Consider the following 26,453-nt stretch of genomic DNA (forward strand, 5'->3'; position numbering starts at 1 on the left):
AATACATGCGTGTATCTGGATGGCAGAGGGGTATACGCACACCTGGGAGCCGTTGTGCACCTCTGCCAGTCTCCACCTGGTGCACGCCCAAGTGTGTGGTGCCCATATCTATGTGTAGGTCTATAAAAATATATAAGCTATATATATAAAAAATTCTATATAGGTACACACATTCTCGCCCTAAAGGTTTCCGTAACTCTTTGTGAATTTAATAAGTGCCTTGTGTGCACGTGTAGGACACGGCGCCTCCGATTCAATTAACTTGTAAATCAAGTGGAAATTGTGTATTTGCGCGGAGGGAAGCGCGCGGGAGGCGATTCCTCTCTCTCGGCCCCGTAATTAGATCTGAACAAAAGCTGCAAAAAAAACGCCCGAAATAGATGGGGAGAGCTGAGGTCCCTCTGCAAGGCGGGGGTGTGTGTTTTGGGTGTTTGAGAGGATGCTGCTGGTGAATTGTGGTCTTTGCCAGGCCATGGCCTCTCCTGTCCTCACTGACCCCCTTGGGTGAAGAAATCCATGGTGAAGCAGTGAATATTGATCCTGGTGCTGTTGATTGCTGCTGTTGTTTGTGGTGATGATTGCCATGGTGTTAATTAGAGGAGAAGGCGGGGACTGGCCAAGCCTGTCTGCAGATGAGGGTGGTGGGCCTGATGGTGGGGAGCGCTGGTGATGTCTCCCAAGGATGCTGGTGGCTCCAGGGAAGTTGAATTTGATGGGAAAAGGGATTTTTTAGGGCATTTTTGCTTTTCTTTCCTCACACTGGTGAACTCAGACAAGTGATGGTGTGGGGAGGCTTATGGCTGTGCTGTCGGAAATGGGGTGAGACGCCAGAAATGGTCCCTGCGGGGTCTGTGCCGTGGCGTGGGGATCTCCCCGTGGCAAAGTGCCACCAGTGGGGCCAGGACCACAGCGAGACCACCCCTGTCCTGGTGGGGAGCCATGGCCCCGTCTGCTGGGTCGTGGTGGGGCTGGGTGAGGTGACGGAGGGGACGCGGTGACAGAGGGGACACGGTGATTGGTGGCAAAGCAGAGCTGCCCCAGCCTGGAGGGGTTTCTGGAGGGATTTCTCCTTCCCACTCGGTTTCTGGGCATGTCCCAGTGTGTCCTCTTTCCTTCCCCAGTGCCCGGGGGCATCGCCTCCGAGTCCCTCACCTTCACACCACTGGAGGACATGATCTTTCTGAAGTGGGAGGAACCAGTGGAGCCCAACGGCCTCATCACGCAGTACGAGGTACAGCACCCGTGAGGGACCATGGGGACACGGGAGGGTCCCATTGCAGGGGGAATGCAGTAGAGGGATCTGGGGGCCACGCTGCTCTCGGTCATGGGGATTAATGCTGTCTGCAGTGTTAGTGCTGCCCCTGGATCCAGCCAGCTATCATCCTCCTGCCCACCGAGCGTGTCCCTTCTGGGGACCCCTGCTTTTGGGGTCAACATTATCACCCAGCAATGCCTTTTCCAATGATCTTCTGCTTTGCATCACCCCAAAAAGCACCTGCCTTCCAAGCTGCCCCATCCCCTCCTCTGCCTCTGTCTCTTTACCCCCTTCTCCACCTGGACACGGGGTCTGTCCCCTGTCCCACTGGTGACGCCGTGCCCCGTCCCCACAGATCAGCTACCAGAGCATCGAGTCCTCTGACCCGGCCGTCAATGTGCCCGGCCCGCGCCGCACCGTCTCCAAACTGCGCAACGAGACCTACCACGTCTTCTCCAACCTCCACCCTGGCACCACCTACCTCTTCTCCGTCCGAGCCCGCACCGGGAAGGGTTTTGGCCAGACGGCGCTCACCGAAATCACCACCAACATCTCGGGTAGGTTCCCCTGGGCTCCACGCCTCGGATTTCTCCTCTGCACTGGTGTATAATGGCACTGATGGGGTCCTTGGTGGGTTTTGGCTGCTGCTGTTGAAGGATGCTCTGGGTGGTGGCAGCCCCCTGGCAGCCCCCAGCCCCATCGGCCGGGCTGAGCGTGGGTCTGTGGCTGAGGAGTCCGGCCATCCCAGCGCACTGCTGGTGTCTGAGCTGTCAGAGGACAAATCAGGGATTAATTAAGCTTTGTTAATCAGCCTGGCAGTACTCGGGGCTGTTTGCTCATGTCTGCGGCGTCACTATTAACGGCAGCAAATGGGCTGAGGTGAGCCCTAATGGAGGCACTGGAATTGCAGACCCTGGTGGCTGCTGGTGATGGCCTGGGGACCACAGCACTGTGCTGGGCACCACCGGGTCCCACCTTGGTCTGGGGGTTCTGCTGGGGTGCCTGGGGTGTGCTGCTGCCCTGGGGGGGATGCTCATGCTGTGGTGATAATGCAGAGTGATGCTGACCCCAGGCGAATCTCGAGGCTGGAGCATTTGGGTCCTGCCAGGGCCAGATCCTGCTCCCATCTCCTCCCCTTTGCCAAACTGATGTTAATAACCCACCTCGACGCATACCCATGGCTCCTCTCCCAAATGTGATGTTAACTCAAAGAAAACTCTTCTAGGTCTTATTTGTAACAATCCTGACACCGTTCGATTACATTCGTGCCTCAGTTTCCCCCCCTGAGCAGCAGGGCAGCCCTGAGCACGTCCCTGTGGCCCAGGCCTGACCCCTGCCCGCTGTCCCCTGCTCCCTTTGCAGCTCCCACCTTCGACTACGGGGACATGCCATCGCCGCTGGGCGAGTCGGAGAGCACTATCACGGTGCTGCTGCGGCCGGCGCAGGGCAGAGGGGCTCCCATCAGGTAGGTGAGGGCTGCGGGGGAGCGAGACCCCTGCCAAGGGGGTGGCACGGCAGAGTCGAGCATCACAGGAAGGGCAGGACCATCCTCTTCACAAAACTAACCTGTACCTGGCCCTCTCCAGCACCTACCAGGTCATTGTAGAAGAGGACCGGCCCAAGAAGCACAAGCGGGAGCTGGGGGGGCCAGAGTGCTTCCCGGTGCCCCTCACCTTCGACGACGCTGTGTCCCGTGGCTCCGTGCACTATTTTGGGGCCGAGCTGCCTGCCAGCAGCCTCACTGAAGCCAAACCCTTCACCGTGGGGGACAACCAGACCTACAGCGGGGACTGGAACCCGCCACTGGAGCCCAAGAAGTCCTATCTCATCTACTTCCAGGCCATGAGCAACCTCAAAGGGGTGAGTAGCCTTAGGAACCCTGCTCTCTGGGTGTCTGGGGTCCCGGTTGGACCAGCAAGGAGGGATCCAGAATAAATGGGACTTGGTTTAGATCCCTCTCCTTTGGGCCCCTGCTCTGGGCTCACCCTCAGTCCCTTCCCAGGGGGAGTTGATGCTTGGGGCCACCCTTACGGCACATTGGGAACGTGACCTGGTGTCCCCCTTCCTCCCAGCACCCCTGGGCTGTGCCTGTTCCCCTCCTGGTGCTGGTGCCAGGAATGGAGGGGCCCAACCTCCACCACCCACTGCAGTAGTGGCCGGGACCCCAACCAACACCAGAGCCGGGGAGACCCCGCTCCCTGGGCTAATCCTGGGGTGGAAAAGGACCATTTGGGCCATGGGAGCCGTTTGTGTTACTGGGACTGGTTGTGGACACAGCGGCTGCTGCAGCGAGCTCCTGGGGAAGCTGCTGAGTTCCCGACTGCGTTCTCCTGCCTGCTGCTGCCTGTTCCTGTGGTGAAGCCATAACAACTCCGCTCCGGCAGCATCCACTGAGTTGAAGTCTTCCAAGTCACTGTCGGGACCACCGTGACCCCATGGGGACCTTTTTTAAAAGACTTCACCTGTGCCGGCAGCTCCCATCCCAGCCTGGGGAGGATGAGCTGTGCCAGCGGAGCAGCAGGACCACGGCAGCATCCTCATCCCTTGCAGCTCTGTCTTGCAGGAAAGTGCTGGTTTTTTGAATCCTTTCCTCGGCTCCGAGATGGTTCACACCTCGCTGGGTTGGAGTTAGAGCCCAGGCGGATGGGGAGGAGCTCGGCTCTGGCTCGCTGGGGCACTGCTGGATAATAACTGGTGACTGACGCTCATTTATGGCCTTCCTGCTGGGAGGTGATGGATTTTTCCCGGCTGCCATCAGGCGTTGCGAAAAAGCTGGATCCCAATGTGGAGTTTTTTATGGTTTTTGTGCCAGATGGAGCAAGAAGCAGGAGAAGGAAGAGCTGGCGATGCTGGGGAGAGTGGTGCCGGAGCCGGCCCTGCCCCGGGCAGGTCGTGGTCCGAGGGCAGATGGAGCAATGTTGGCAGCGCTGGTGTCCCCAGGGGCTGGAGGATGCGTGGGCAGGAAGGCAGTGCCCCAGAATGGGGCTTTTTATTTTGCAATGCAAGTTGGATTCGTGGAAAGATGGAATATTTCAGCTGAACCCATCCCGAAAAAATGCAAATGTTTAAAGTGTTGGGGAGCTGAGCTGGAAGCCCTCATGGCAACCTCGGCAGCACACACAGAGCAGTGGGAATGGGGCTTGGAAACCTTGACTGATGGAAAAAAACCCCATGAAGCTGTGAATGCTGAGCTGGGAGTGTTTCAGCTGTGGTTGGTGATGGTCTGGTGACCTGCGGCTCGGCTTAGTCCGTCCTTTGAAGTCCCCTCTGTGCCAGGAGCAATGGCCTCGGCTAAACCTGGGGACTTTAGGGGACACTGGGGACTGATCATTCAGCTGCATCACTTGGTGTGTGTGTCCCCCGGAGCTTCCTTGGCTCAGCAGTGGACGCTGAGCACAAATCACTTGCAAACTCCCTCAGTTTTGGGGTCAGAGCATCAACAGACCAGCCTTGCTTCTGCCCATCGTGGAGCCACCAGGATGCTCATCCCACACTGATTTCCCCTTTTTTTTCCTCCATAGGAAACCCGGCTGAACTGCGTCCGGATCGCCCGCAAAGGTGAGCCCTGATGGCGATTGGGGTGTGTGCGGTGGTTCATCCCCATCCCATCCCATCCCATTGTTCTCTGCTTTCTTTGGTATCCGTGTTTTTCCCTTGGTTGAGATTTTCCTTGTAATGCCATTATCGTGGTGGAATATTGAGGTTAGGGGTACCAAATCTGAACGGTACTGGGTGGTGGTGCTGGGTGCTGAATCCAGGGATGCAGAAGCTTACGTTGGACGTGACAAAAGGTGGCACAGAGGGACTGTCACACCCCATGGGGACCAAGGGGGACTCGGTCATGGTGTGGCACTGCAGAGCCCTGTAAAATCCTGGTGGAATAAAACATATTTGATCTGCAATGTGCATCCCATGGGACAAATCCCAGTGTTTTCCCATCTGATGTGTCCAACCGCCCCCGGAGCTGAGCACTGACCCCTCCTGCCTGTCCTTGTCCCCTGCAGCTGCCTGCAAAGAGAGCAAACGTCCCCTGGAGGTGTCGCAGCACTCAGAGGAAATGGGGCTGATCCTGGGGATCTGTGCCGGAGGCCTCATCGTCCTCATCATCCTCCTGGGAGCCATCATCGTTGTCATTCGGAAAGGGTAAGGAGAGCTGGTGTCACGGCCGGCGCCTCCACCCATCCCCTCCTCAGCCCTTCACCACCCCAGCGCTAACTGGGAGTTACTGGTGGTGATACTGGGCAGACTCCACACCCTCCTCAAGCTGTACCTCCATGCGCTGGTGCAGTCCCCCTGGCCATGGTGCCTTCCTTGCTCTGTGGCACTGGGCATGATATGAGGCACTGGGGACCAAGGAGGGAAGTCCCAGCAGTGTCCCTTTGCCCTCAGGGCTCTGGAGCTTTGTTCTGCTGTCCCTCTCCCATGTATTTTTTAGTCTTTTGCCACTTTTTTTGCTGCTTCTTGGCTTTGTGCTGCTCTGTCCATTCTTCATCACTGGAAACACATCTGGACAGGCTGTTCCACCAGTTCTCCTGCTGCTGACAGCAACTGGGGGACCCTGGAGTGTGCAGCCCTGCACCCCTCCAGCCCTAAATGACAAAAATCAGCTTAACCTGCACTGGGATGTTGTTTCTGGGTTTTCCCCACTGCCTTGGCCAGCCCAGGGCTGAATCTGGGGACGTTGGCCCTTGTCCTGGGCTCCGGTTCCTGGAGAGCATTGGGAGAAGCAGCATCCCCTTCCTCTCCTGCCTGCTCTGGGTGCCCCGGTGTGTGGATGCTCAGCATATCCCAGCTCCTCCTGGGCTGGTTTTAATGGGGAACCATGGAGCTTCAAGTGAAAGGTGCACAACCCCTGGCTGAGAGCTTCCAGCTGGCTCTAAATGAAGTGTTGAAATTTGGGTGCACGCTGGAGGGGAGCTTTTCCCAGGGCTGGTGGTTCCTGGGGACCCCCAAACTGCTCTCCCACCCTCGCGGGGGTCCCCCCTCTCCAGGAAGCTGAGCGTGGCTGGTGTGGGTCACGGCAGGGTGGGAGGGAGGAGGGCGAGGGGCTTTTCGGGACACTCATCCCCGGGAGCGCCAGGGATGCGGCCGTTGCTTTTCACTCAGAAAAAGCGTGGGGCTGAGCCGGGAGGGCTCTCAAAACAGGAGAGAAAAGGCAGCAATTAAACTCCTTCCCCGTGCAGGCTCGGGAGGATGGGAGGAAAGTACGTTAACAGCCAGGGGGAGAGAAAAATAGCAGGGCACAACCTCAGCCCTGTAAATCTGCAGAGCTCTTTAAGGCTTCGTTTGCCCTTAAAGGATTCTCGCTGATTTACGCAAGGCTGAAACATCCCTGCGCGCTGCCAGGGTGCAGGGCTGGAGGGTGGCTCCCTGTCCACTGCAGTGCTGGGATGGTGCTGGTGCGTCCAGCATCGGATCAGGCCTTGCTGGAGCATTGGTATTGGTGCCGTTGGGTTTTTGGGAGCGATGCTTTTGGGCCGGCGAGTGGGAAGCCGCGATTGTGGCATCAGCATCCTGGGGTGAACGTGCCAAGGGACAAAGCAGAGCCACAAACTGGCTCTGAGTCTCCCAAATTTGGTGCTGTTGGGAGGCTGGGATGAGCCCTAAATCTGCTCTGGAGATTGGAAAAACGCTGATGTGGTGGGATGGAAATGCACCCCCAAAATATGCTCACCCCTCATACATGGGGCACTGGAAATGCGCCATCCTGACCCCATGTCCCTCAGCAGGGCTGCCTGGCCCTAACTGCCTTGCCAGAGCATGCCTTATGTTTTCAATACATTTTCTGGTTGGTCTTAAAAGTTGTGGAATAACCCTCAGACAAGGGCGCTATGAACACCCCACTGCCGGTGTGGGGACCCTGGTCACCCCGCGAGCCGGTGCTTGGGCTCTGCCTGGGTTAAATGACCTACGGATACAAAAGGAAACCAGTTTTGTTTACGGTGCATTTAATTTTCCGTCAGCCGCGTTGCCCCGTCACCCCCCTTCCCTATGCCGGAGAAAAGCTGCTTATGCAATTTCTGCTGTTCTTTGTTTGCATGCTTGCCAGGAGGAACTACTATTCTTATTCCTATTACCCGTAAGTAATCGCCCTTCTCTCTCCCCTGGCCTCGTTGCTCCAACAGCTCCTCTTCTCCACTGAATGCATTTTAGGGGCCTCTTTGACTCCATGAAAATAATGCTGCCGAGCTCATTAGAGACCAAAAGCAGTGTGAAGGGGAAGGATCAGCGATTTTGGGTTGAATTTTGGATTTTGGCAGTGTCTTGCAGTGTCCCGGCCCCACCGTGATGCCGATGTGGGCTTGGATCTCCTGTTCATCCTTCCCCTGGTTTAATCTCTGCTCTGGCTTCTTGGGAGCTGATGCTGCCTCTCAAACACACTCAATGAGGTTTTTCCCCTAAGTTTCTCAAATTAAGGGTGTGAGGTTCTGTCTCAGTGACACCTCCTGGGTTTGCCCAACATCTTCATTACGTGCCTAATGGGAACCTTGCAGTCCCGATGGGTGCTGAGCACGTGTGCAGGCAGGAGGTCCAGCCCATCCCATGGGGGATGGATTTGGCCCCTCAGCATGGTTTTAAAATCAGAATGATTTGGGTTAGAAGGGGCCTTTAGACACCGGCTGCACAGGGAGGGCCTTCACTTGCATGAGGAGTGCTCCCGGCTGGTCTGGATTTGGAGTATTTTGAGGAGGGGATATTGAGGATGAGCAGCTGGAGTTGCTGCAGCCAGCAAGGGATGATTCATGTGGGACACCATAAAACCAAAGCATGGTGACTGCTGGTGGAAATGATCCATCCTGCTCCCCAAAATACTCACAGAATCACAGCATGGTTTGGGTTGGAAGGGACCTCACAGCCCCCCCCAGTCCAACCCCCATGGGCAGGGACACCTCCACCAGCCCAGGCTGCTCCAAGCCCCGTCCAACCTGGCCTTGGGCACTGCCAGGGAGGGGGCACCCACAGCTTCTCTGGGCAACCTGGGCCAGGGCCTCACCACCTCACAGGGAGGAATTTCTTCCTGATATCCAGTCTAAATCTCCCCTCTTCCAGTTTAAAACCATCACCTCTTGTCCTATCATAATCTGACCCTTGTAGCTTTGAGGGGATCGACAGCACCCTCAGGTCAGCCCTGCTTACATGTGCTTCTCCCCCTCCTCCCCTTTGCCTCCCCCTGCAGCAAGCCCGTCAACATGACCAAAGCCACCATCAACTACCGCCACGAGAAGACGCACATGATGAGCGCCATCGACAGGAGCTTCACCGACCAGAGCACGCTGCAGGAGGACGAGCGCCTGGGGCTCTCCTTCATGGACACCCACAACTACAGCAACCGGGGTAAGGACGGGGAACCTCCACATCCCCTCTCCGTCCCACCCTAATCCCTAAATATCCCAGCAACAGCTGAAATACTTATCCAAGGCTCAGTAGCTGATATTGTGCCTGTTTTAGCCTGGTGTGCGTAGCACGTTGCAGGCTTTTCCGTGGAAGACTCCAAAGGCATCGATCTTAATGATAAGAAATGGGGCTTTAACCCTTCGAAGGGTTTCATCAGAGAGAGACAGAGAATTTCACACCCACCGGAGGATGCGTCTCGGCGCTGATTTAGTTGTAAAATAACTCGTCGGATGCCCCAGTTTCCGCCATATGCTAATAACATCTGTTACAGTAACTTCAAGATGCTGCTTACCCCCGGCGCTGCTCTACCGGCTGGGGGATTAATACACTTCCCGGCATTGTCTGCGGATAATAGAAGCCCAGAGGGCAAACTTTTCCTCCTCTTCGTACATCTGGTGAGGTGGATGATTTTTCAGTTACTTTCCTCAAAATGCTCGGAGGCTGCTGGGTCTCTGGGTGTGCTGAGCTGGGGCCGCTGGTCCTCAGGGTTTTTAGGGGAGGGGGCTGCATGCTGCTCCCATCCCCTGCCTATAAGTATTGTTAATTAATGAAGATAAATGTATGGGGCTGGGGGCCACCATGCCTCAGTTTCTTTGCATTTAAAAAATAAGGCACTAATCCTCATGGAAACCCGAGCGGGTCCTCAGTGTGTGGCTGCATGGAGCCATCGGCACCTTGCAAACATCTGCGATTAATTTCTCATTAAACCCAGTGGCTGGTGCCATGAGCAGGGGTTTCAGCCTGGGAGGGAGATGGTTCTGGTTGCAAAAGTTGCAGCTTCATCTCCTCAGGCTGTGATGCCTGATGGAGGCCCTGCTCTGTGCGTGTGCTGCACCAATATTGTACCCACACTGCACCCATGTCGCAGGAGCAGCCGGGAGGTGCAGGCAGGAGGCGAGGGGCTGCTCCTTGCATTTGAGCAGACCAATAAAACCCCCAAAAACGAGACAGCAAGGGCGGTTTTCGGACGTGTTGTTAGGGGAAACGGCATCCAGGATGCTCCGTCTCGCACGTGGCTGTGTTCCAGGCTGGGTGCTGCAGCCTCCGTCCGTGCTGCGTCTCTTGGCACCGGGTTTTGTGCAGACCCCGGTTTCAGCGTGAGACCTTGCTCTGACAGGCGCAGGCGAGGTCTCAGTCTGGCTCCGCTGGTAATTACACGGCAAAGGCATAAACTGGGTAAATACTGCGTAAACTCCCTCATTAAACAGCAGCCGACTCTGTTTGTGTCAGCCGTAGGAGTAAGGCGCTGGTGTCTAGCAGCGAGGAAAATGAAGCTGGGCTGGAGACTTTGGCAATGTGATTTTTCATGTCAGGACTTTGAACATTTGGGCACGGAGCTCTTGCTCATCTGGATGGGACTGAATTGCTCCAAGCGGTGGGAAATAGGCTGATTAACCCCCAGAAGTTCTTACCCACTGATTTCTAAGAGCTCTGCTGCGGGCCTTAATGGCTGTAATGGGTGTTTTTGGCTTTGTGATGTAAGATGAGCTGCAGAGAGCACAGAGGAGGTCTGGACCACTTGTGGTCCGCAGAGAGACCAGCTGCAGCACCAGCATCTCCTGGGGATGCTTTCAGGTGCCCTCTCACCTCTCCACGGGTGTGAGGTGGTGATAGGGCTGTGGTCCAAGGCTTTGCTCCTCTGATGGCCCTGGTTTTTCCACCCTTTCTGCAGGCGACCAGCGCAGCAGCGTGGTCAACGAGTCCAGCAGCCTGCTGGGGGGCTCCCCCCGCCGCCAGTGTGGCCGAAAAGGGTCCCCATATCACACGGGGCAGCTCCATCCCGCCGTGCGCGTGGCGGATCTCCTCCAGCACATCAACCAGATGAAGACGGCGGAAGGCTACGGCTTCAAGCAGGAGTACGAGGTGAGGGCGTCTTGGTCAAGGTGTCTTGGGGGGGGTGGGCGAGGTGGGGTGAAAGAGTTGGTACAGGTAGGACGTGTGTGCAAGGAAAGTCCCCATATCACACGGGGCAGCTCCATCCCGCCGTGCGCGTGGCGGATCTCCTCCAGCACATCAACCAGATGAAGACGGCGGAAGGCTACGGCTTCAAGCAGGAGTACGAGGTGAGGGCGTCTTGGTCAAGGTGTCTTGGGGGGGGTGGGCGAGGTGGGGTGAAAGAGTTGGTACAGGTAGGACGTGTGTGCAAGGAAAAGGTGCTGCAGGGGTCTGGACAGCAGGAGCTGGAGCTCACGGCTCTGGACAGGTATCAGCCTGTGGGGTGTCCCTGGGTCTGGGTCAAATCTTTGGTCCTGGCAGCTCAATATTTAATTGTTGGTTTGAAGAAGTTTCTGAGATGAGCCAAACCAACGCTGTTGGCCTGCACCTCTGCTGTCTGTAGTGCATCATCCTACCTTTCCCCAGGGGCTTCTCCCTTCCTCAGCTCCTCCTGAGCACCATGACATCCTGTTCTGCTCTCCAGTGCATTTGTCCTTTGGCAGGCATGGACACAACCTAAATCCTCTGCAGTCCGGCAGCTTCTGAGAGACCCTGAGGAGAGGACACAGTTGAGGGTGATCCCAGGGGAAAAGAGTCCCCCACTAGGGGTGTTGACCACATCACGTCCATCCCACCTCCTTGGGCTGGATCACTTGTAACACAGTGTGCTATTCCACACGCCTCTGCTGCAGTGTGCCTAGCGGGGTGGATTTCCCGACGACTCAGTGTCCCAGAGGCCTGGCGATTGAAATTTCCCAGTGAAATTACTGTTTAAGGCTTAGTTGTTTCAAGTGCAGGAGGGATTTTTTTTTCCTTTCCCCCCCTTTTCATGTATTGGACAAACCGAGGCTTGCTATAATCATTAATGCTCCTTGAAAAGCTGCTGTATGTTCTTGGAACTAGTCATTTGAAAGCACTCAGATATTATGGGAGGGGAGAAAACATGTAATTTCCTTCCACTTTCCTCCTCTTACGCCAATCTGTGAATGTTACTGTTATTACACACAAACCTATTCTGTGCCGGAGAGAGAAAGGGACCGGGGAGGTTTAGAGAAAAAACCACAACCAACCCTGGAAAAGAGAAAAACCAGGCAGTCTATAATTTGCTGGAAAATGGGGCATTTAGTGGATGCAACAGAAGCGTGTGGCTGGTGGAGCGTGGTACGGAGCTGGGGCTGCAGGGTGCAAGCGTTGGGGTGCAGGGACCCTCCTGTCTGCCCAGCTCCCTTGGGAGGTTGTGGGGCTGGGGGGGACCCCGCAGCTCTGCCCTCCCTGGTGATGGTCACCCTTTCCTTACAGAGTTTCTTTGAAGGCTGGGATGCTTCGAAGAAGAAAGACAAGACCAAAGGGAGACAGGATCACATTTCGACATGTGAGTGCCTTTAGCAAAGGCTTGTACACCCTGAGCACCTTGAAAAACCTTCTGAAGGGTTTTGGGGGTGTTTTTTTGATAGGTGTGCAGTCCATGGCAAGGAATAAACTGATGGGGTTTGGTTGGTCCTTGCTCAGCACAGGGGGCCCAGCCTAAAAGCTCCTTTTGGCCATGGGACATAGGGAAGGTTGGAGGGATGGGGCTGGGCCAGCATTGGTCCCTGGATCTGAGTAACTCTTGAACACAGAACATCTTGGAGTGCTTAAAAACTGATGATAGCATCACCATGGCATTCTGGGTGGTGCTGGAAAGCCCCAAGTAACCTGGAGTGTGTTTTCTTGTATGGATTTATGAGAAACCACAGCCCTGCCCTAGGGAGCTTGATGCAGGATCGGACGAAGGGGTTAAGTGAGGAATTTTAGGACAGAAGGGCTTGATCCCATAGAACAGAGGATGCTCCTCACCATCTCCCTTCACAGTCAGTGTGGCGTGGCCACCTTGCTTCCTGTTGCATCTCCGGTGACATGCCTGGAGGCACCAAGCCTCCGCAAAGGGCCACAGAGATGGTCAGGGGCTGGAGCAGCTCTCCTATGAAGACTGGCTGAGAGAGTTGGGGCTGTTCAGCCTGGAGAAGAGAAGGCTCTGGGGGGACCTTATAGCGACCTTTCAATACCTGCCTATAAGAAATCTGGGGAAGAGCTGTTCACTGGGGCATGGAGCAATAGGATGAGAGATGATGGTTTTAAACCAGAAAAGGGGAGATTTAGGTTGGATACGAGGAAAAAGCTCTTCCCCATGAGGTGGTCGAGCACTGGCACAGGTTGCCCAGAGAGGTGGTGCAGGCCCCATCCCTGGAGATATTCAAGGCCAGGCTTGATGGGCTCTGAGCAACCTGATCTGGTACCAACGTCCCTGCTGACTCACGGGTTGGACTGGAGGAGCTGTAAAGGTCCCTTCCAACGCAACACAGTCTGTGATTCTGTGATTCTAAGCCTGATGCTCAGGAGCTCTGGTGCTCTCCACCTCCCATGTGCTTTGCTCTGCAGCTTCACCCCTTCCACTCCAGCACTGTCCAGGGCCCCAGCTGGACACCAGAGGTTGGGCAGAGCTTTCTGGTTCCCTGCTGGGGTGGATAGCAGGGTGGGTGCCCTGTGGTATGACCGGGCAGAGCTCAGGAGATGCTGTGCTGAAAGCCCATGTCCCACTATCATTGAAAAGACCTCTACCAGCATGAGTTTTGCTCCTGAATATGTCCCACCCTGCTGCGTGTTGCAGATTCCTGGTGCAAAACAATTCTTAAAGGTGCCCTGGGACCTGGGGGGGGATGTGCTGTCCCCGTGGTCCCCCCCCAGGCGCTGACGGCCCCTTCTCCCCTTGCTCCCCAGACGACCGCCACCGAGTGAAGCTGCACCCGCTGCTGGGCGACCCCAACTCGGATTACATCAACGCCAACTACATCGATGTAAGTGGGGACGGCGCCTCTCTTCGGGGGAATTTGGGCTGGGACAGGAGTGTCCTGTGGACCCCAGGGGCTGCCAGGGTCTGTCCCCAAAGAACCATCAGCCTTTGGAGGAGCTGAGATGGCCCAAGATGGGCCAGACCATGCGAGCCTGGGGCACTCCATGGAGAGCCTGCCCGTTTGTGTTCATCAGCAATTTCTGCTCACTGTGTCTCTCTGCTCTGCTCTGTCTTTCCTTTTTCCTCCCCTATTCTGTCCTCTCGTGGCTGTGGATCTCCCTCTTTGGGTGGAGGATGCAGAGGTTTAGGGGCTCACACAAGGGTACCCCCAATCCTGTCAGTGTATTTGAGCCTGGGCAGAGCTCGGCCCTGGTGTCCCCCAGCAGTGGTGTCCCCTGTCACCTCCAGCGATGCTGAGGCCAGGCAGGGGAGGTGCAGGAAGGCTCCGTTGGATGTAGGATTCGAGCATCTCCTGGATGCAGCAGCAAATCCCACTCTTCCCTCCTTTCCAGGGGATGTCACCTGTCACCGGTGGCCTGATGCCACCCTGATGCGTTCCCTGTGCCCCAGCAGCATCCTCGTGCCTGTCCCCTGTCCCCATGTGCCTTTTCTCCCCTGTGGCTCTCCATGACCCTCTCTGGGGCTCTAACCCATCTCTTGAGCTGTGTCTCACTAATGTCTCCGTCTCTGATCTTTTTCTCTCAAACCTGTGTCCTAATGGGATCGTTAAGATTCGGATTAACCGAGAAGTAAGTAAATGGTTCCTCTCTGCTCCTTTCTCTCCCAGGCGTCGCACTGGGCAGCGTGGTGTTAAATAGCAACTGGGAGAGGGAGGCTGGGAAAATGTGTGGATAAATGTGGATATGGAAGGGAAAAGTGACGTCTCCATGGCACATCCTTCCCAGGATGATGGAGGGACTGTGTGCTGGGAGAAGGGGTTGAATTTAACCCAGGAAAGGACCCACAGGGGTTGGAGGAGCCACTGTCAGCTTGAGTGATGAGTGATGAACTGAGGGGTTCAGCTGGAGAAGAGGAGGTGAGGGGAGACCTTATCCCCTCTGTAGCTCCTGAAAGGAGGGGACAACGAGGGTGGGGTTGGTCTCTGCTCCCTGGTAGCTGTGATAGGAGAAGGAGAAATGGCCTCAAGTTGTGCCAGGGAGGGGTTGGATTGGATATTGGGAAAATTTTCTTCACTGAAAGAGTGGTCAAGCACTGGCAGGGGCTGCCCAGGGCAGTGGTGGAGTCCCCATCCCTGGAGGGGTTCAAGAAGCACCTGGATGTGGCACTTGGGGACATGGTTTAGTGGCCATGGTGGGGTTGGGTTGACATTGGACTGGATGATCTTGGGGGTCTCTTCCAACCTTAATGATTCTGTGATTCTGTGTGGTTGAACTCTGCTGGACCCATGGCCAAGGGGTGGGACACCAGGTCCCTAGTCCCTTGGGCAGCGGCCTCAGAGGTGTGCTCTTTGGGCTGGCACGTCCCTGTTAAGAGTTGGGATGGCCCCAGTAAGCAGCTGGGATGAAGGAAGGGAGCGGGGCTGTCACCCAGCATTACATGGCTGCTGCAGTTTGGGATCACCAGTGGGCTCTCACAGTGATGCTGCAGTGATGGTGGCGGCAGCAGGAGCCAGGGTTGAGCCACTGGACCCCAGGAACACCCATGGGGTGCAGTTGGGGGTTCTGGTGCAGGACAGGGGTGAGAGTTGGGGGTTACATGACCTTTCTGTGGGATGTGCACCATCCCAGGATAGGTTGCACTGGGTGCAGGGTGGCTGCTGAGCCCCCTTCTGCAGTGGTGAGTAACACCGCACCAGTGACCTGGCCCTGGCCCAGTGGATATGGGCAGTTGCCACCAGTTGAGTGACTGGGAAATGTTTTACGGGGCTGTGCCCATGTCCCCCTCACTTGGGCCTGACGTCTCTGCTCCCTTTGCAGGGCTACCACAGGTCCAACCACTTCATTGCCACACAAGGTGAGTCGCCTCACGTGGGTTTTGTCACTGGGATTTAATCTTGTGTGGGCAAGAAAGGGAGGGAATGGGGCAATTTTGAGCTGAAGAGGGTGGTAGCAACACGGAGCAGCTCCCACCCCTTCTGCTACCCCATTGCACCACACATCCCTGGGGAAAAGAGTGCTTAAAATGCTGCAGGAGGGGAAATGTGGGGACATTGTGGTGCTGCGGTGGCCGGACTTCATTCCCCGTGGCCTTTCCTCTGTCCCACAGGGCCCAAGCAGGAGATGGTGTACGACTTCTGGCGCATGGTGTGGCAGGAGCACTGCTCCAGCATCGTGATGATAACCAAGCTGGTGGAGGTGGGCCGGGTAAGGACCCTGTCCCCTGCTGCTCCCTCCGGGCTCTGGCTCTGCCAGCAGCCTCCTCCACAGAGCTGAAAGCCCGTCCTGTCCTCTCCTTGCAGGTGAAGTGCTCCAAATATTGGCCAGATGACTCTGAGATGTACGGGGACATCAAGATCACCCTGGTGCAGTCAGAGACGTTGGCCGAGTACGCTGTCCGCACCTTCGCTCTCGAGAGGGTACGGTCCTGCTCCCCAGCCCTGCCTTGGGTATTCTAACCATTGCTGGATTGGCATTTACCAATAGTCTGGTTTTTTACCTCAATACGGGGCTTCCACCCCTGGTTGAGGTGAACCCTGGGGATGCTGGTAGCGTCTTCCTTTGCCTTTTCCTTGGCTTCACCGGGGTGAGTGGCTCAGCCCTGCTTTGGTTTTGGCAGCGAGCAGGGATTTAATTTCAGTGTGAGCACCAAGAAATTGCAGTGGGGTGAAGGATGCTTTTTCTGCTCCGAACTGGAGCACAGGTTATGTGGCCATCACTCCTCCACTGTGGTACCTGGGGATGGAGCTGGTGCCATTTACCCCTACAGAAATGTGAAATTGCTGGCTAGGTATAGGGCAGGGAACGAGACTCATGGCTGCTGCCTCTTCCTCAGCTGCTTTTTAACCTTCTTGCAGCCAAGGAGGTGAAAAGTTGCGTTGCCAAGGTGGCCAACTGCTGTGTGGTCCATGTGGGTGGATGCTGAGCTGGCAAAACCATGGATTCCCAAGGGAATGAGGTGTTGGGGTGGCTTTGCCCTCCCCGCGCACCCTGACTCCAGCTCAGCCTTCCCTTGCAGCGGGGTTACTCAGCCCGGCACGAGGTGAAGCAGTTCCACTTCACGTCCTGGCCCGAGCACGGTGTCCCTTACCACGCCACGGGGCTGCTGGCCTTCATCCGCAGGGTGAAGGCGTCCACGCCGCCTGATGCCGGTCCCATCGTCATCCACTGCAGGTATCTAAAAATTGATTAAAAAAGGGGGTGAGGGGTGTGGGGAAGGCTCTGGGGGGAGCATCCTCCTCTGGGGTAGGGTTTGGAGGGTGTATGGGTGGTTGCAGGGGGAGCATGTGGTGTCTGGGTGCTCTTCTTGCTCTGAATGATGCTAAAAGCTCTGAATGGTGGTAAAATATTCAGTGGGGAGAGGTAAAATGTAGGAATTGGGTCCAGGGCAAGGAAAGGCTGGGACAGGGAAGAGGCTGACAGTGTGGGGTTGGATGTCCCTCTACAGTGGCATCCAGCTGTAAAATGTCACCTCCAGGCTGGTGGCAGCAGGGATGGGGGAAGCTGTGACTGGTCCAGGGGGCAAGCAGGGAGCAGCGCTTTTTTGGGGGCTGCCCCAGCACCCGTTAGTGGTGACACAGTGGACAAGGGTGGCACGAAGGGGTGGTCAGCTGCTGACGGTCAGGACTTTGGGTCTGACTGAAGGGAGAGGCAAAGGGGGACAGCAGGACAGGGTTACCCACAGGGCTGTCCCCATGGGGACACCGCTGACACGTCTGAGCAGGAGTGGTGGCTTTGTGTCCCCACGTGATGGCTTAATGGCTCTTCCTCCGCTGGGCAAACAAGGAGGAGCTGATGAGCGGGAGGGATTTTTGTAATATTTTTTTTATTTGATTTCTCCCTGTCAATTGCCTCATCAGTATTCATTCACCAGCAACAGCGAGTGTGATTAGTGCCCTAGCCTGTAATCACTGATAATCACGGCGAGTGATTCATCGGCCCCAGAAATTAGTATTTCACTGGAAAAGACTTGGTAGGAAAGGTGTGGGGGGAGCGGTTCTGCTCCCTACGCGGTGCGGGGGAGTCGCAGCATCCAGGAGCTCTTTGCCTGCAAGTACAACCGTGCTGGGATTTGGGATATTGCCGCTGCTGGGGTTGTCTGGCTCTGGCCATCCTTACCCTGAGGGTCCCCCCAAGGGGATTCAGACCCCTCTGAGCTGAGCATCCTCCTTGGCCCTTTCAGGGTGGGATCCGAGGACTGTCAGCATTCAGATGGTGTAGCTGCTGCTTTTGTTGCAAAAATACATATATATTGATGTCTTAAAGTAAAAATGAACCTTAGACATGGGTTTTCCCCCTGCCACCCACTGCCTGACCATCACGCAGCACCCAGGCCACTGCAGGGGGGTGGTTTTAGGCAAAACCAGGCTGTGGTTACAGGGGGGTGTGAGGTCCTGGCAGCCCTGCCTGGACCCTGGCTGCCCTTGCATACCCAGCAGGGAGCCCTCACCCCCCAGACCTTGCTCTGTGCATCCCGGGCTGTGTGTGGGTGCTGTGCAGATCGGGAATGTGTTTGCTGTGTTTTCCTCCTCCATCCCCAGCGCTGGCACGGGGAGGACCGGCTGCTACATCGTCCTGGACGTTATGTTGGACATGGCCGAGTGCGAGGGCGTCGTGGACATCTACAACTGCGTGAAGACCCTGTGCTCGCGGAGGATCAACATGATACAGACGGAGGTGAGCGGGTGTCGGGGACGCTGGGGGACATGCAGGTCACCATCGGATTGTGGAGGCTCAGCCCTTTCCTCTTTTTTATCCCAAAAAGGAGCAGTACGTCTTCATCCACGACGCCATCCTTGAAGCCTGCCTGTGCGGGGAGACCAGCATCCCTGCCAGCGAGTTCAAGCCCACCTACAAGGAGATGGTGAGGATAGAGCCGCAGAGCAACTCCTCGCAGCTGCGGGAGGAGTTTCAGGTGAGTGGCCCCAAAACCTCTGCATCCTCACCTGAAACACCCTCCTTGCTCCTCACCCCCCTGGTGCCCACCACTGCAGGGACCAGCAGGCTTGGGCAGGGGTGTCCGGCCCCGGAGCTAAGGGGGGACATGTGTACCCCACAGACCCTGAACTCGGTGACTCCTCACCTGGACGTGGAGGAGTGCAGCATCGCCCTCCTGCCCCGCAACCGGGAGAGGAACCGCAGCATGGACGTGCTGCCACCCGACCGGTGCCTCCCCTTCCTCATCTCCGTGGACGGAGACAGCAACAACTACATCAACGCGGCCTTAACCGATGTGAGTGTGTGGTGGGGAGGGAAGGGGCCGCTTCGGGTCATCTCGGGCAGGTTTTCACCACAAAATCTTGCTCGGTTTGAATTTATGGCCCTGTTTTACGCAAGGGCATGAAGGGGTCCTTCACCGCTTCTTTTGTGTAGCAGCATCTTGTCTTGAAAATGCTTTTTTGCCTGCTTGTGCAGGCCATGCACAGGGGTCTCCAATTATTTTGTAGCAAAAGTGGAGCACGAGAGGGAGAGGAAGCTTTGGGAGGGATTGGTAGCCCTGAACCCCCCCCGTGTGCTCCAGCACCCACCCTGCACCCTCTGCCCATCCTCCTGCTGCAATTCTGGGCTCTGAACTGCTCCCAAAGCCGCTGTGCACACCCTCGGTGTAGTCAGAAAGGAGCCTGTGTTGGCAAAGCCGTTTCCTACCTGCTGACAGGCGTGAAGCAGAGCGGGGAGGACGCTGCAGGCTCCGAGCCTGCACTGAGTGGTGGCTCATTTATCACCAAAACCACTTTACTCTCCTTGAAAGGAGCTGAGGAGCTGTGCACGGGCAGCGCTGAGCCCCGCAGCACCCCGGGCACCTTCCTCAAATCCTCCTGGGCATGGCTGAGCACCAGCACTGAGCTGAGTCCTGTTTTTTTCACCCCACGGGTGATTTCTTGTCTCCCTGTTACCTGCTCTTCCAGCAAAAACCAGTTTGTAAACTGGTGGGTGCTGGCAGCTGGGGAGCAGCACCCATTGGGCTGTGGGCTTAGGCTGCTGTGGGATTGGAGCTTTGTTTTCAGATGCTTGATGTTTGCATATCCATTTTATTTTTATACATCACTGAGCCTCCCTTAATCTCTGCTACAGGGTCAGAGAATAGAAATTTCTTTACAGACAGAAAAAGCCCTTTGGATGAAATTCTGCTGAAGGGATAAAAACCATTTTGGGGAGGAAAACAAAACCTCATTTTCTTTAAGTGCCAAAGCGGTTTGCTCAGTCTGTCCGTGTCAGAGGAGATCGGTCTGTGCTGCCCATCCTGCAGGATGTGCTCTGCACCAGCAGCTGTTGTTTACACCGGTGCCAAAGGTTGCGGGTGCCAAGGCAAACCTGGGTGACACCCGATGAAATCCCCTTCGCCTGTGGCTCATCTTCCTCCTCGGGAGTGGAAAGCTCTTGTCGAGAGCCGGCTGCAGGGACCTCGGGCTCTTGATGCTGCCCTGTGGGTGAAGCAGGGGGAAAGGTTTGGAAAGGGCATTTCCATGAGCTAAATGAGGAGGTTTTGCAGCAGCCAGAGCACTCCCCATTAGTGCAGAGCTGTGCTAACTTGTGGGTACAGAGCATTTTCTGCTCTGTTTCTGTATCTGAGGAGGCTTGAACTGAAGTGTGTTAATTCAGGAGTCTGATGCAGCGAGGAGCCTGGCCATGGGCTCCCCATCCCTTGGCAAGCCAGCATCGCGATGACCAGGGAGACAAATGGCATTTAAAGCACCAATGAGAAGGACAATCATTTCTTATCTCCCTTCTTTTAGTCTCTTGGAGTGTTTCATTCGGGTTTTCTTTCCTCCCTGACCCCCTTGTCTCTGCTGCTCTGGGTGCCCGGAGGTGTTGGGATGCTGTGGGGGTGATGCTGTGGGTGATGCTTTTGCTCAGGACTGGGATGCAGAGCTGAGGGCTGGAGCCATCAGGCAGCCATGGCTTCTGCTTGTTCTTGCCTCAAAAGTGACTTCTTTTCCTCAGTTAGTTGTGCAAAACACCCTCCCCTGCAAGAGTTGAGAGCAGAAAGTGGATGCTTTCATGCCCCATGGAGAAGATGGCTTTGGTGGCACTCATCTTCTGATTGCCCTGTTTTCTGGGGATGTGACAGCAGAGGCTTCAGTGCCGCTGCCACATCCTTACAGTGCTCGTCTTCCCTCTCTGCAGAGCTACACCAAGAGCGCTGCCTTCATCGTCACCCTGCACCCGCTGCAGAACACCACCACGGACTTCTGGCGGTTGGTGTACGACTACGGCTGCACCTCCATCGTCATGCTCAACCAGCTCAACCAGTCCAACTCCGCCTGGGTGAGTGCTGCTGACCCCATGGGTGGCCTTGTCCTGCTCCATCTCCACCTCCTGGGAAGGGCTGCAGTCCCTGCTTTGCTTGCTCAGCTCCTTCTCTGCAAGGGAACACAGGGCTGGCTGCATACAGCAGCAAACCAGCCTGGTGTTGTGTTGTGTTGGGTTGGTGTTGCATTGTCGTTAGGTTGGTGTTGTGTTGGCGTTGCTTTACTGTACCATAACCTCTGTGGGTCCCCTAGGGAGAAACAAGGTTAACAAGAATTATAACCTTGTCATTATAAAGAACTGATTTTTATCCTCCTTTTACAAAGGGGAAACTGAGGCACAGGGGATTTCCTGTTTTCATCTTCCAAGGGCACTGGTGATTTGTGAACGCTGCTTTATAAATCATCCTGCTGCGAAGCAGCTGTCCTGTGGGTTTTATGGTTTGATGGAATGTGCAGATCTGCCAAACTGGAGGAGAGGTGTCCCCTGTCACCTGGGGGAGAGGGGACAGAAGCCAGGTAGTAGGGGGGAGCCATGCTCAGCCTTGTCTTACATTGCTCTCCCAGTGCACTGCTCCCCAGGGCCATGCCTGGAGTGCTCCCGCTGCTGCCAGAGCGGATGTAAAAGTCTGCTACAGGTCTGTAATGTTAATTCAATGAGGAAGCGTATTGGATTTTTACATAAAATTGACATTATAGACTCTTAATGGATGTCTGGAGAAGACTTCATTAGCTGGCTTATTTTACAAGTTGAGATCAGATACTCGATGTAAATGACCCAAAACGGCAGTTGTACCATTCGTCACGAGGATGCAGATGGATGCGGTGCTGACTGGCGTGTAAATATGCTGGTATTTATTTATATATATAAATATGTGGGACATGTGCAGAGCTACAGAGCACACCCCTGTGTCCCTCTGTGCTGAGCTAAGGCCACGTGCTCCGAAGGACCCTTGTGTGGGGTGACATTAAGCAGACCCTGAGCATTGAGGGACGTCCTGGGAGTGTCTCTTGCCTTGCAGAGGTTTGATGAGAAAGGAGGCAGGGCTGGCCCCAGAGTTGTTTCCAGCTCGTAGGCTTGCTCAGAGGAGTTGCTCCTAGATCCTGTTCACATTTAACGAAGCTGTCTGCCCATGGATACGGTGAAATGAGCAGGTTTGTGTGACTGGGGTGGTTGGAGAGGCTCCTTCCAGCAACTGGGACTGCTTTGACTGTCCAGAGCTTGACGATGGTGATGAAAAGCACAAGTGGTCATGAGTAGGAATCAAGAGAAAGGCCAACAAGGCAGATACCATGGTGGGAGTCTGTTATAGACCACTCAACCACGATGAAGAGGCAGATGAAATATTCTATAAGCATCTGGGAGAAGTCTCACGATCACTAGTCCTTGTTCTCATGGAGGACTTCAACTTCCCAAATGTCTGCTAGAAATACAATGCAGCAGAGAGGAAACGGTCTCAGGGGCTCCTGGAGTGTGTGTAACTTCCTGACACCATTGGTGAGGGAGCCAGCTAGGGAAGGCACCTGCTGGACCTGTTGTTTGTGGACAGAGAAGGCCTTGTGGGTGATGGAGGCCAACCTAGGCACAACGTTCCCAAAATGATACAGTGAAGAAGAATGAAGCCCCCATAATCCAAGGGGAAATGGTTAGCAACCTGCTACACTGCTGAGACACACACACACAGATCCATGAGACAGTGAGCAGCCATTCAAGGACTGCCCAGGAGATGCTCTGAGTAGAGCCATGAAGGGTGTTTTCAGCTGAAAACACGAGAAGCGGGTTCTGGTGATGGCTGTTGCCTCTCTGTGCCTCTGCGAGTGCAGAGCAGAGCGTGTTTGTGCACAGCCAGCACCCAAGGGTGGCTCTGACAGGGGTGGGCAGGCTCTGCGGTCCTGGCACAAGGACAACACTGTGCACATCATCACATGGAGCCCTGGCTGGCAATGGTGGCTGCCCTGAGCCTCGCAGGCTTTGCTCCCGATGGACAGACCTGCCTGGACCAGGCCTGGCCTCCCTCTGCATGCAGAGGGGCTGAGGCCTGAAGGCTGGGAGGGCCTTGCCTGCAGGTGTGGCCATGGAGGAGAGCAACTGTGTTACCTGAGCAGCGCAGGTCCAACTAGGGGGGCTCTGGTGCTTCCGAGAGCATTTTCCACTTTGATTCACATTTACTCTCAGGAGATCCCTGCTGGGAACCCCATGCCCTTTGAAACCCCAGCCCTGCAGCAGTGCCACTGTTTTACTGTCCCTTCACTGTGACCATCCAGCACCTCCTGCCTGCAGCACAGACATCAGCTGAGCCCAGCAGCAATGACCACGGCAGGGAAGGAGGCAGCAAACCCCGTTTTATTTCTCTCTCTCAACCTGCTCTTTCACTCCATGGTCCAGAAACGCCCTTCAGCCCCGCAGGAGCTGCCTGCTCCTGTGCCATCCTCCCCCAGGTCCCCGTCCGCTGCAGTGGCTGCTGTCCCCTGGCTCTGCCATTTTTCTTCATTATTCAGCTCTGCCTCTCTCTCTGGATGTCTGTTCTTCAGGGATGTCTGTGTTACAATATTTAGCTGGATCCTAAATGTTTACCAGTTTAGGACCAACAGGTAATAAATCAACCTTTACAGCAGGCAGCTCTGAAAGGTGACTTAGAGGGCAAATCCCTCACTTGAACTTCATCTTGCCGAAGGAAGTTTTAATATCCAAATTATAGCTCTGAGTCTAGAAGGCTTCGAGATCTTGGAGATTTATAGCCCCTATTAATAAGCAATTATTTCTCAAACACATTTGCCGTGCAGTTAGGCCCAAGCCGTTAGATGGCCTGAAATGCTAAATGCCCTGTTAAAGTGCGGTGACAAACATCATATATTTTGTGTCAGTGCTGGTTTCCCTTTTGTCACAGTGTGAAAACATTCACATCCGTGACCCTTGGACCCAGCCATCCATCAGTGCCATGGTGGGGACCCGGGGTTGCTCCCCAGCCCTTTCCTGAGCTGCAGGCTGGGATGGCTTTGAAGTGGAGGGATGGCTTGGCCATAGGGCGAGGGGACTGTCGTCCCATGTTGCTGGTGCTACTGGTGGCAGAGCTGCTTCTGAAGCTGGTGGGGTTTGAAAGCAGCCTTGGAGCAGCCAGACCCTGTTCCACCTTGGTGCAGGATCAGGCCTGCAATGGCCAGGGCTGAGGCAGGGCCCATCCTGCATCCTCCTGGACCAGCAAAGTCCATCTCCAGGACCATCAGCTGTTGTGTGTGTGCAGGGGGGAAAGGGCTGTGTGGATGCTGGCAGGTGGACCTGAGCTTTTAGCTTTGATGCCTCAACAAGCTGAGGGATCCTCCACCCAGCAGTGGGTCCTGTGTGAGTAACAGCATTGTGGGTCCAGCATCCCATCTTGGGGCCACTCCTGTGCCAGGACTTCTCTTGGTGTCCAGCACCAACCACTCCATTCCACTCGATGTTGCCTGTGATGCATGATGCCCGTGTCCCAGTGCACATCCCCGCTCACAGTGAGCTGTGCCTTTTCTCTCTGCAGCCCTGCTTGCAGTACTGGCCTGAGCCGGGACTCCAGCAGTACGGCCCGATGGAGGTGGAGTATGTGTCCGGAGCGGCGGATGAGGACATCGTGTCCCGTCTCTTCCGAGTCCAGAACATCACACGGGTGAGGGTCTCTCCTCTGGCTCCATGCATGGCCAGGGGGTGTTTGTGTGTGTTCAGGTGCCCCCAGGCATCTCCCAGTGTAGAGGTCTGGGTTGGGTGAGCTTGTGTGCAGGGGATGGATTACTTCTGTTAGCTGCTGCTTTGGGTAAGGGCTGGAACATCGCAAAGAGTTTCTTCGTATGAGTGAAGAGTTCCTTGGAGAGCAGAAGGATGATGCATCTGGTGAGGCCATGCAGTCCTAGAGCCTGGCATTGCCCAGCCAGGCAATTCTCCATATAATCCAGCTGGACAGTGCTGTAGATGCTGGTGTCTTCTTCAGCCTAACCCAGCTCCTCCAGAGGATGCAGCCCCAGCTCCCATCCTGGCAGAGAGGAGTCCGTCAAAGCACTGTTGGCTCCATTCAACCTTTCTGGAGTCTCCACAAGATTTTGGATAACTCTGTAGGAAGACCTTTCTCATCCTGCCTGGAGGTCTATCTCTGCCCCACACGTACCACAGGATGGAGAGTCCTTGCATGGGCACGGTGGCTTCCCTGGGATCAGCAGAGCCGTTTTCCTGCAGGGTGAGAAGATCTGCGCAGGTTTTCACCTCTTGTCCTTGTTGCATTGATGCCTTCCTTGCTGGTACAGCTTGCCTTTAAATGAAGAGAAACGCAGAGAAGTTGGGAAGGGACAGGGACTGCGATGAGCTGCGATGAGTACAGAACTGTATGTGGGGAAAAAAAAGCTGATTTCATTACAAAAGCCAACCGTGAAGAGGTGGCATCCCTGAGGTCTTTAAATCTCCTGAGGGCTGTCAAGAAACTGAGGCCAATGCCTTCATGGTGGTCATCAGGCAGATGGGAATTGGGGAGCTTGGAAGGGAGCGTGTGGCTTGGCTGGGGGCCCAGCTGGGAAGGGTGCTTCGATGTGGGAGCTGGGCTAGAGGAGATAAATCCTGGTTATTTGGACTCTTAACACAAAGAGGGTTTTAGTTTGCGCTTCCTGTGGGAGCATCTGGCATTTCCTGGGTGTCAGCACAAAATTCTTCACCAAATGTGCTTTGCTCTCAGGTGGTCAAATATACCCCGTGCTAAATTAAAATGCAGCGTGACTGAAATCTCTGGATCTAAGAGGACGTTTCCCCAGGCAGCAGCAGTTCGCTGGAGGAGCGCTGGTAAATGCAAAGAGCTGCTTCTTGTCAAGCCTTGCCAACTGGAGGGGATCTGGGCTTTGGTGGTGTCACAGGTCCTCCAGAGCCTTCACCTGAGCTTCAAAGCAGATGCCAAAGCTTTCCTTCCTGGGCTGTCAGAGGAGTTTGCTCTGGTTTTAACTCCACTGATTTGTTTCATCTTTCCCCTCTGCCTTCCTGGCTTCCACCTGAAAGCAAAAGCTTGAGCCCAGGGAGGTGAGACCATCCCAGCCATGCCATGAACCCATGTTGAAGCTCCTGAAAATCCCACGGGTTGGAGATGGTCTGGTGCTGCCCCTGCACATCAGGCACTGGAAGTGGAGTGGATGGAGCCCTCCAGAGCTGGGGATCCTCCATCTGCATCTGATCCCTCCCTTTCTCCTCCAATGCATGCTCCCCACATGTGTGCCAAGCCCCGGGATGCGGCTGTGACCCGTGGTTTTGTCCTATCAGTACTCCCGATGCCCCGAGTACTTCTGAGCAAGAGCCCCACATCTGCCTTCCTAAAGCCTGGCCTCGTTCAGCTTCATGGATGTAATCCTCCTCCTGGAGCCCGCTAACCAGATTAGGTTTCAAAACTAACCAGATTACCAGGGTATTAATGCTCACTTCCACCGCTCCCCGCTTCTGTGGGCGGCAGCTCCTCATCAGGCTCCTGGTTTACAGCGAACACGACAAAACCCATCCCCTCGGATCTTCCTCGTGCAAGACAAGGATGTGATGGAGAAGCCTTGGGGGTGCTTAGGGGTCTGGTAAGATGTTTGGGGAGATGCACAGACAACCCGAGATGCTGTGAGTTAGGATAAACTGCATCAACGGAGCTTCCCCCAGCTGGGATGGGGTGGTGGGACCAGTGTGAGCTGCA

At 55.5% G+C, this 26,453-nt stretch overlaps 1 protein-coding gene across 1 annotated transcript in view; it reads left to right on the forward strand.

Annotated features, from left to right (window-relative positions):
• Positions 1-1,121: 1,121 nt before the first annotated feature.
• Positions 1,122-26,453, forward strand: part of PTPRU (protein tyrosine phosphatase, receptor type, U) — a gene marked incomplete at its 5' end in the record, with an annotated part of 29,133 nt that continues 3,801 nt past the window's right edge. The window contains 20 exons of the mRNA XM_010191850.1: positions 1,122-1,231; positions 1,611-1,812; positions 2,618-2,720; positions 2,842-3,115; positions 4,777-4,813; positions 5,260-5,398; positions 7,305-7,334; positions 8,433-8,590; positions 10,323-10,513; positions 11,885-11,957; positions 13,343-13,419; positions 15,353-15,389; positions 15,642-15,739; positions 15,835-15,951; positions 16,551-16,705; positions 18,073-18,208; positions 18,297-18,446; positions 18,591-18,764; positions 20,657-20,797; positions 24,294-24,419. Coding sequence (XP_010190152.1) covers positions 1,122-1,231; positions 1,611-1,812; positions 2,618-2,720; positions 2,842-3,115; positions 4,777-4,813; positions 5,260-5,398; positions 7,305-7,334; positions 8,433-8,590; positions 10,323-10,513; positions 11,885-11,957; positions 13,343-13,419; positions 15,353-15,389; positions 15,642-15,739; positions 15,835-15,951; positions 16,551-16,705; positions 18,073-18,208; positions 18,297-18,446; positions 18,591-18,764; positions 20,657-20,797; positions 24,294-24,419 — 2,528 coding nt within the window. The remainder of the gene's footprint in view (positions 1,232-1,610; positions 1,813-2,617; positions 2,721-2,841; positions 3,116-4,776; positions 4,814-5,259; positions 5,399-7,304; positions 7,335-8,432; positions 8,591-10,322; positions 10,514-11,884; positions 11,958-13,342; positions 13,420-15,352; positions 15,390-15,641; positions 15,740-15,834; positions 15,952-16,550; positions 16,706-18,072; positions 18,209-18,296; positions 18,447-18,590; positions 18,765-20,656; positions 20,798-24,293; positions 24,420-26,453) is intronic.

Source organism: Mesitornis unicolor, unplaced genomic scaffold (genome assembly GCF_000695765.1).
Source record: "Mesitornis unicolor isolate BGI_N332 unplaced genomic scaffold, ASM69576v1 scaffold14279, whole genome shotgun sequence".
NCBI classification, from domain to species: domain Eukaryota; kingdom Metazoa; phylum Chordata; class Aves; order Mesitornithiformes; family Mesitornithidae; genus Mesitornis; species Mesitornis unicolor.